Consider the following 10,042-nt stretch of genomic DNA (forward strand, 5'->3'; position numbering starts at 1 on the left):
GATGAATAGTCGGTGTCCAGAACGTCTCGCTGCACGTGTGTGTGTGTGCATTGTGAATGTGTATGAGTGTATGTGTCTGCTCGCTGACGGCACTCGCACAGCGGTGTGTGTGGTGGATGTAAGGGATCTCTTTGCCTTCATCTTTGTGCCTTTATATTCGTGCCTTTTAATGGGTCTGTGACTCTAGCCGTGGATTGAGAGTGGCTGAAAAATATTGTTCATGGGTTTGTACGCGTGTCTGGGTTATGTTCCTGTGTGCATATGCGTAAGTGTGTGTTTTATGTACGAACGTGTGTATGTATCTTTATGTATGTGTGTCTGCATACGCATCTTATGCACACGCATCTTATGCACGTGTGCGTGTATGGACGCGTGCGTGTGTTTGTGCCCGTGTCCGTCTGTACGTGAGCACGCCTCTGTGCGTTGAATGGACACGTGCGTTCGCGTTTTTTCGTGAGCCGAGACTTCAAAACAAACGCGCGTGCGATGATCTCCGTGGGGTCGCGTGCGTTGCACGTGGCCGGAGCTCGAGTGCTAACCCACGACTGTTGGTGCCGACACGACCTGCTTCTCCTCACCACCACCGCTACTACCAACAACATCCACCACCTCCACCACCACAAAACGCCACTATCACCACCACCACTACCACCACCATTCCCATCACCATCCTCTGCGCCACCGCTACAACCACCACGACCACCAATCCCCACCACCACACCACCACCACCGCCCAGAGGTCGCAACCGGGTACCCGATACCCGTACCCTACCCGATACCCGGCTACCCGTACCCGGCCGAGTACAGGTACGGGTAGCCGTTTGCGACCCTGGTACGGCCGGGTACGGGTACGGGTAGGCCGTGAGTCACTGGTGAGTAACCGTTTGTCACTCATTTCGGGTAGGGTACGGGTACCCATTTGCCACCCTGGTGCGGCCGGGTACAAGTACGGGTAAGGAATCAAAACCCGTTTGCGACCTCTGCCACCGCCCCCATCGCTCCCCGCAGCCCGTGATGCTGGTCCCGCGATGGAGTTCCCGGAGCACAGCCGACAGCTGCTCCAGTGCCTGAGTCGCCAGCGCTTGCAGGGCTTCCTGTGCGACTGCACCGTGCTCGTGGGCGGCTCCGAGTTCCGAGCGCACCGTGCCGTGCTCGCCTCCTGCAGCGGCTACTTCCACCTCTTCTACCGCGACGAGAGGCCCCGACGTGGCTTCCGCGACCACCTCGGCCTCCGAGGCCGGGAGAGGGGGGGGGGGGGGAGCGGGAGCAGGAGGAGGAGCAGGAGGAGACGGCGGGCGACGCGGCGGAGGCGACGGCGGTGGCGTCGATCTCCGGGGGGGTCCCGAGGCCCCCCGCGGAGTCCGCGGCGGGGCTCGTGGTGCGGCTGAACGGGGACGCGGTGACGGCGCCCGCGTTCGGGGCCCTGCTCGAGTTCATGTACGAGGGCCGCCTGCGCGTGGACGGGCTGCCCGTGGAGGACGTGCTGGCGGCCGCCAGCTACCTACACATGTACGACATCGTCAAGGTGTGCAAGCAGAGGCTCCGAGGACGTGGCGACGGGGTCGGGGTCCCTGCGCCAGAGCGGTGCCCCCGGCCGTGTCCGGAGAACATCTGCGTGAAGATAGAGGCGGGGGAGGAGGAGGAGATGGTGTTGGCGGCTGTGTGCGGCGACGAGGGCGTGAGCAGCGTGCGAAGCGTCGCCGAGGGTGGCTCTCACGGCGGTGGCAGCCGTCTGGCGGCGAGGGCAGCGCCGTACGGCGCGGCAGCTGGGAAAACGGCGTCAACGGCTCCATTGTTGCGCGGCGGCTCTGGCATCTCAATTAAGGGCCTCGGTGAGAGCGCGCTCGACCTGTCAGTCAAGCCGGCATCTGCGGCGGCGAGGGCGTGCGACCCCGACCTCCCGGGGCACACGGGCCTAGGTGAAAGGGAAGCGGCTGCCGCCGCAGCTGTTACAGCTACCGCCGCCGCCGCCGCTGCTGTCTCGGCAAAGGGCCTCCTGCTGCAGGAGGAGCGAGGAGGAGATTGCGACGAGGAGATGTGCGACGCGGACGAGGACCCGGCGAGGAGAGCGGACGACCTCGCGAGCAACTCGTCGCACCGCTCCAGCGGCGTGAGCTGCGAGCTCTCGGAGAAGGTTCCCTCGACCTCCAGCGAGCTGGACCACGAGGACGACGTGGGCAGCTCGGACGAGGGCATGGAGCCAGAGATGAAGCCGCCCGCGTCCCTGGGCCACTTCCGCTTCAAGGACGAGGCGCTGCTGCTGCCCTTGTCGCTGCGCGAGGGCGGCGGCCCGCTGCTGGGCTCGGCGGGGTTGGTGTTCGCCTGCCCCCTGTGCGGCCAGGCCATGCCGTGCCCCCAGGCTCTGCAGATCCACCTCAGCCTGCACTTCAGCGAGCGCCGCGCGGAGCCCAAGGTGGAACGCGTGGCGGGCCACCGCGGCCCGCACGGCCTGCAGCCCCATGGCAACGGCAAGGTCAAGCCGCCCCTGCCGCCGCCCCCGCCGCCGCTGCCGCCGCCTCTGTGGCGCGTGTCCCGGCGGCGCGGCGCCGTTCGGGCCGGGGCCCGTGGGCATCGCGGAGGCCTCGCCGCCGGCCCTCGGCGGGGCCGAAGGGGACGTGCCCACGTGCGCCACGTGCGGGAAGACGTTCTCGTGCGCGTACACGCTGCGGCGGCACGAACGCACGCACTCGGGCGAGAAACCCTACACGTGCGCCACGTGCGGCAAGAGCTTCCAGTACTCGCACAACCTGACGCGCCACGCCGTGGTGCACACGCGCGAGAAGCCGCACGCCTGCAAGTGGTGCGAGCGGCGCTTCACGCAGTCGGGGGACCTGTACCGGCACATGCGCAAATTCCACGGCGGCCTCGCGGGCTCAGTGACCGCGCAGTGAACTCGCCGATGGCTCCCCGTCTCTCCGTGCGGGATCCGCGTGGCGGCGGTCCCCGTTGCTCCGTTGCCCTGCACTTCTCGCCGGTGATCGTTGCCGAGATGACTCCGCGCGGGGGTTCCGTGGGCGCCGTGGGTTTGGCCCCAAAGTGCAAAAAGCGAACGCAGAGTGTGGAAAGTGGGCTGGGTTAGACGCCTGCAGGGCGGTGATGGAGGGGTGGGAGGGGGGTCATAGGTAAGGTCAAGGTGGCCAGATAGTGAGATGGGTCCGGGTGGATGGTATGGCTAGAGGTAGGATAATCTTTGAGTGTGGTTGATGTTTAGGGATTGTCTTGTAGGCGAGGTAGCTAGTCTGATACCTGATATGATCAGGGCGAGAGTCTGGTTGAAAAAGTGTATTAGAGCAAGGGCTGCTCTTCAGGGTTAGAGCTCGAGTTTGGGTGGCTGTCGCCCTTGTAGTTCGCCTGTCACTTTTGGGGCGTCAAGTGCCCCATCCTCCCCCCCACCCCCTCCCATCCCCCAGCGATGGCGTTAAAACCCAGAGGGCATTCATCAGCAGTGCTGGGCCCTGCGTGCAGGAGCCACTGTGTGCACGTGTACAGAGCGTGCTCGCCCCGTATTTTGTTTACGTCCACACGTGTACAGGTCATTAACCCAGGCCCACTGCCGAACTCAAGCTCCACACCTGGGCAGCGTGAGTCTGGTACTGCCGGGAAATTAACCTTTTCTTTTGTTGTTGTTGTTCAAATCCGTGCGGCGATACGTGGCGGGACTCTGTGTGAAGAGAACAAGGACTAATCACTCACCGACACACACGCTTCACACTCGAACCCCTCCCCCCCACCCCCTGGCACACACTCGCGTGATTTTTGAGTAAACCTAACAGGTATAGAACCACTGTCTTTAAGATATATAAATATATATTGATATTACACCAAAAAGCGTCGCTCTGAGACGTTTTATGAGACTGAGAATATCGAGTGAATAATTAATTATGCAGATGAATCATATGCGGTGTGAGAACAAAGGCAAAGTGTGGTGGCGGAGTTCACAGTGACACGTGGCTGCTGCTGCTGCTGTTGCTGCTGCTGCTACGACTACTACTCGTGTATCTGTATAGTCAGCCTTTCCTCAAAAGAGCACTATGAATTGAACACACACACACAGAAGAGAATATAACTCACATTTTAAGAAGGCTTCCAGAAAGCGAAGTGAGAAAGACTTTTTTTAACTCCACGAATTGTTTTTTTATTTAAGAACCGCAACAACAACAACAACTAACATTAGAAAAATATAAATATAATAACCCCAATTACTCCCAGACTTTGTCCCCAAAAATGCAATGTCGCTGTTTGCTGTTTGTTGTGTAAGTTGCTTGAGCAATGCAAACTACGCGTTTCTCTGACTGGTTTCCAATTTGGGGGGTAGGGGTATTGCCTCCTTCCGCCCTCCACTTTACATCATAGGAAAACAAAAGTTTCCTCATTTGTATTCATCGCTCTAAATGTCAGTATTCAAGAGGGGGCGGGGGGAGGGGTAGAAACACATTTAAACCTGCAGGCCATTCGTCAATCTCACTTGCCGGATGAGGGTCTTGCCGGTTTTTTTGTGTGTTACCATACTTCACCACGCTGGTCAATGCGGAGAGCGTAGAACACAATTGGCGGTCTCCTTTGCGCTGCCCTCTGCCGTACGCTACGCGGCCACGCACCCGCGACCTACGAAGACCAAGCCAAGCAATGAATCCATGCTCCAGCCTGCGTAGCTTCCGAGTTAAGGTGCATTCCAGGAAGAATACAAAATAATCCCATCACGTGTAATGTAAAAACATGTCGTAAGTGGTGGGTTGGGGGGGGGGGATTTTTAAAGGAAGGTTCAACTTAAAAAACGAAGGTATAGACTCTTAATTGATTCTCCAAACAGATTTTACGCGAATAAAAATCACAACTTATTCGTGCCAAAACGTAGGAAGACGACCCCCTAATTGGAAAGCCAGTGCCTGACCACGCGCGCGCGCACACACACAGTCACCGTCCACTGTTTGAATGCGGTTGACGTCCACCCTGACCGCTGTGCCTGACTTCACGGAGCTCCGAGTTTACCTGCCCTGTGCCCTCTTCCCCGTGCATTACGCGTCTTCTTGTCTATCAGATCATTATAACGTGCGGGGGAGCGGCGGTGTCGTGGTTAGCGCGCCGCGCTACGAACCCGGCGACCCGAGTTCTATTTCCCCGCTCACGGCCAACTACCGGTGACGATTATCCAATCCGGTCCTGGGCCTCCCGTAGGTCGACTCAGCCTCAAATGAGCGTCTGGTGCGGTGTGTAAAACATCGCCACGAGGAGGATAAATGTGGCAGGACGAGGTTGTTGTCCACCCACCCCTTCTCCATGGGCGCCCCGTGCCGGCCTTCCTCCGTGCTCGCTAACAGCACTTACCCCAACAGTCTGTGAAAGGCTGCGAGGGGGTTATTTGGTCTTTGTGTAAAAGCGACGGGCAGGTGCCACCTTCCCAGCGATATCGGCTTCAGCGCGCCAGCCTTGAACAATCGATTGGTGTCGTTCGTATTGACCCGAGATTCTTTAAGCGCGATGCACAGGACACACAGATATATATTTGGAATTTGTACGAAAATTTGAGGACAATCTCAAACGGAAGTTGCTGGTTGTTCCGGGTTTCAGATTTGTAATTTTTCCCCCTCCCACATTTGCAGAAGTTTTAAATTCGCAAGGCATCGTTTTTGTTTCGCTCTTTTCCCGCGTTGTAAATCACTCGGCCCTGCCAATGCCGGTGTATTGATTGTTTTGAACGCCGGGGCAATAATACACGTGGCATTTGCTGTGGAATGGGTTATCTTGAGAAGGTATACGCAAAACCAACTTACTTTATTGACAAAGCAGAGAGAGGAGGAGAGGGGGGGAAACACTAAACTTCGAATGAATGAATGATTGTTGTCTTTAATAAAAATCAGATTTACACTGACCAGCCCTGAAACCCCCTTATCGCCGTGACGGTCCGTGAGCACCGTCTGATGGTGGTGTGACACCGCGCGCGCACAGAACTGCAACACACTATACACACATACACTCACGCGCAAAGATCATCGTAGAGCTTTTGACAGGCTGTGGGGAGGCAAGCCAGAGGGTGGGTGGCCAATACCACCCCCGGCCGCCTTTGTTTCCCCAGTGGCGATGTTTTCACATCGCACCAGGTACTTATTTGAGGTTGAGTCGACCTAGGGGGAGGCCCAGGTCCGGTCCAGATAATCGTCACCGGTGTTGACCGTCAGCGTGGATCCAACTAGTGTGGCCGGGTACGGAGCCCATTCGCGATAACCGCTACACTACCGCTCCCCACTAATCGCTACACCCCACCACACACAAGCAGAACTGCATACACACACACGACACATCCCCGTGCTTATCACGCACGCTCACACCACGACACGCATACGCCCCACCACACACATACACCGTTAAACGCGGACCCTCCAATATAACGCAATACCCTCGCCATTCGCCACTAAGTGACGGTGACGTCACCACGGAGCCTGTACCAGGCCAGGTGCACTTCGAGGCTGCCACGTGAAGTGTCGAAGGCTCGCTGGGCAGGAGGTCTCGGGACACAGAAACAGCAGATGCCGTGGGTCGGCTGACTGAAATGACCGGCAGATGCACCACACCAGCTGTGCTCCCCTACCAGGCACCACGGTGGAAGCGCCAACATAAATCCACACCCTCCAAAAATGTATTCACCCTCCACACGTCTATTCACAACCCTTCGACGCATACACCCGTTACGTAGTTATCCCACTCCACACACACACACGCGCGCAGGTATAAGTTCACTTCCCAGCAAGAATGCAACGTTGGTCCAACGACACGCCGACTGCAAAACACGACACACAACTCTGGCTGTCCGCCTGATGATGCCTGTTGTAATCACTGGCGAAACGTCGTACGCCGATTGTAAATGTTGCCGGCTTTACCCTGCAACACAGCGGTGCGCTGAACCAGTCACGAATCGTCACGTTTTGTTTACGTGACAAACCTCACTGATTGGCTGTGTCAGGTGGTGGCGGGTTAAACGACACATTGATATGTACGCGATCGAACGCGAAAAACCTCCATCATGGACAACAGAGGCGTGTGGTTGGGTTTCCCCCTCCCCCCCCCTTTCAATGAACACCGCCTTAACAGAAAACAATATAATCGGCGACGTTTCGAGCAATGACTCTTCTTCATGGCACGCGCACGACTGGTTTGCGCACGCCGGACCCAAGCTAAAGCCCTCCCCGACTCCCTACGGGGCCACGGGGAGGTCCATGGAATTCCTGCCGGAGACAGTGGTGGGTGGGTGGGTGGGGGGCCTCACAAAGCGGCCGCGATCTGGAGGCGAGCTTCGAAGGGCATCGGTTTGACGCCACCTCGTGGGCAAGCCCATCAAGGAGAGGTCGTTCACGCCAGTCCAGCACAATGTCCGACAACCAAAATAACGATAAGAGCCATTATCAATAATCAATGGGGGGGGGGGGGGGGGTTAGATTGCGTAAAGATAAATGTGTCGTTAAAGAGGCATTTCTTTTGGAATTCTGAAGAAAAAAACACCCTCACTATTTCAAGAGCCGCAATGCAATGTGAATAAGAGAAGGGTGGTCCTTTAATAAAGTCACGAAGCAGTCCCTTAAAGAGACGCGTGCGTCTGCGGAGCCGCAGGTTTCAGACGGCTGGCCTAGCAGACAGCAACGGCGACCACCGCCAATGAGAGGGATTGCCCCGGGCACAACAAAAGAAGAAAAAATTAACCCGTAAAAACAAAGTTTTTCACTATAAATCCTTTATATGCGTGTTCAATGGGCCACAACCCAGCCCACATTGGTCTTTGAAACGGGCGGCTAGAGTCCTCTCGTCCTCTGGCTTGAGATGGCTGCCACCTATGGGTCAGATGATTGCCTGCCACCATTAAGCAATTGGTAATTAAATATAAAAAAAAATCCTAGAAAGTGTAAAATTTTGGAAAATATTTTCACGAAAATATCACGCACAACGAGTCTGTGTGCAAAATGTCAGCTCGATTGGATCACGGGAAGTGGGTTAAAAAACGACCGAAAGATTTGCATGGTCGTAAGCGCGCAAGCAAGCAAGCAAGTGAACTTAATATAAAGGATTTAAAAACGACCGAAAGATTTGCACGGTCGTAAGCGCGCAAGCAAGCAAGTGAACTTAATATAAAGGATTTTTTAAAAAAACCCACAGCGCGGAAGCGAGAATTCTATTTGAGGCCCACGGATAATAGAAGTTCACAGCCGCACACACTCGGAAACTCTCTTAGCGCGGTTCTTCACGCCTGCGATGCGACGCATTGGAGTCCGAGGGCTGGTGGAGCGCTGGTCACGTTTTAAAGCATTAAAGCTGCCGGGCTGTGGGGTAGTACAGCAAGTGTGTTCGTGAACACGTGTGTGCGGACGTCTTTTGAGTGTTATCGCTTTGTGCTGCTGTGTATCAGGGCTGAACGATTTGGGGGAAATATCTAATTGCGATTTTTATGACCAGATATTGCGATTGCAATTTGATTTGCGATGAAAATTTTTTAAGTCAAGCTTCACTGTGTAATAGATTTAAAACATGTGATGGAGCATTACCACATACCAAACAAATATGAACTGCTCTATATATTCTAATGCAAGGGTGAGAACTTAAAATATATGAATTGCTTCCTACATGTATTTATAAAAATATTTTAATTGAAATAGAACAAACATAGAACAATTGTTAAGTTAAATAAAGTTATAATAATAAATAATACAATTCCAATAATAAAGTTAAAGGACTTTTCAAATCGCAGCCTTTGCTTTTTGCTAATCGCATTGTCTCAAATTGCGATTTCGATTTGAAATCGATTAATCGTTCAGCCCGACTGTGTTTGGTGCGTTCTCTCTGGGCGTTTCAGTTGTATTTCCATACGCCCAAAAAAAGTCACTGGCCAAACATTGAAATGTAGGACCCTCCTATAGAAAGACCCTCGAGACGCGGAGAGGATTTCCTTCATAAATACGGTAAGCCCTCGTTGAACGCGGTAGATGCGTTCCTGAAAAGTGCCACGTTGAGCGAATAACGCGTTAAGCGAAAACATTTGCCCGTAAATAATGTAACGATAAAGTTTGGCGAGATACGAGGCACGCGCGCACACGGTAAGATGGTGGAACAAATAACGGAGGGTACGCCACCGCGTTATTGTATCACCCCGCGTCCTGCATCGCTCAGCCACGCTGCTCAAGAACAGTTCCGTCATCGACTGCTCAGAACCCGCGTTATAACGGGCGCGGTCAGCGTTGTAACGGGCGCGTTTCGCGTTGTGCTGAAAGTGCTCCCCAATGGAAGAACCGCGTTATAGCGAGCACGCGCTCGGCGATGACTTGCCGTAATCGACGTTACCACCAAACGCGTGGATTCGCTGCAGTCTGTGAGTTGTTCCCTCCCTCTTGGGGCAGATATATAAACTGTACACATATAGCCATGTTGCCGTTTTAATGGCGCTATACCTAGAGTTGTGGCAGAAAACGTTTGTGATGGCGGTCATACACGCACCTGCACTCGATTAAAGAGATTTAAACAACGCGAATATATTAAACAGGGTGTTGTACATCAAGGCCGAATGGATTGACATTCACATGCAAATTTACGCGACTGCGTTGAATGTTCGTTGGAGCCATCGACAAGAAAATCACCGTCCGTAAATGATCCCTTCTTACAAAAAAAAAATAACCCATCACATGAAGCAAACGCGCTCACGGCGGACCATGATCCTGGCCGCCGTGAAACGAAGAAATGGCCACAACGGGGAGCGTATTAATATTAAGTGCGCACATTTCGGTTCGCGAGGAAGGGTTACACATGAAGACCTCTTGCGAAGCAGCACTGAACGTTCTTTCTGTCCTAAGGGATTAAAGGTGCGAGCTTAGAGAGCGGCGTGGGAGGAGTGGGGGGGGGTGAGAACGCAGGGAAACCGCGGCTGGCATTTTGATGGGCGCGCACTCAGCGACCGCTCCAAGTTTCGCGCAACGGGATCCGTGCCGCGTGAGTACCCGACTCGGCCCGGCAGGCGATCTTCAAAGTCACGGAGCGCCGTTTGCACGCGCGCGCGTTCTCAACCTGG

General features: G+C 54.9%; 1 protein-coding gene across 1 annotated transcript; it reads left to right on the top strand.

The window, feature by feature from the left end:
• Window positions 1-1,028: 1,028 nt before the first annotated feature.
• Window positions 1,029-2,891, top strand: LOC133346885 (zinc finger and BTB domain-containing protein 42-like). Its single transcript, XM_061558714.1, has 3 exons — window positions 1,029-1,198; window positions 1,348-2,548; window positions 2,580-2,891. The coding sequence occupies exons 1-3, from the start codon at window positions 1,029-1,031 to the stop codon at window positions 2,889-2,891; spliced, it is 1,683 nt and encodes a 560-aa protein (XP_061414698.1).
• Window positions 2,892-10,042: the final 7,151 nt, after the last annotated feature.

Source organism: Lethenteron reissneri, chromosome 25, assembly GCF_015708825.2.
Source record: "Lethenteron reissneri isolate LAM-NWPU_2019-01 chromosome 25, ASM1570882v1, whole genome shotgun sequence".
Lineage (NCBI taxonomy): Eukaryota > Metazoa > Chordata > Hyperoartia > Petromyzontiformes > Petromyzontidae > Lethenteron > Lethenteron reissneri.

What these genes read in the sequence shown, in the direction of transcription:
- LOC133346885 (XM_061558714.1), top strand. Translation starts at nt 1,029, where the DNA reads ATGGAGTTCCCGGAGCACAGCCGACAGCTGCTCCAGTGCCTGAGTCGC. An exon ending in CTCTTCTACCGCGACGAGAG is followed by an intron (nt 1,199 to 1,347) that starts GCCCCGACGTGG and finishes GGGGGTCCCGAG; the next exon opens with GCCCCCCGCGGAGTCCGCGG. An exon ending in TGTCCCGGCGGCGCGGCGCC is followed by an intron (nt 2,549 to 2,579) that starts GTTCGGGCCGGG and finishes GGCATCGCGGAG; the next exon opens with GCCTCGCCGCCGGCCCTCGG.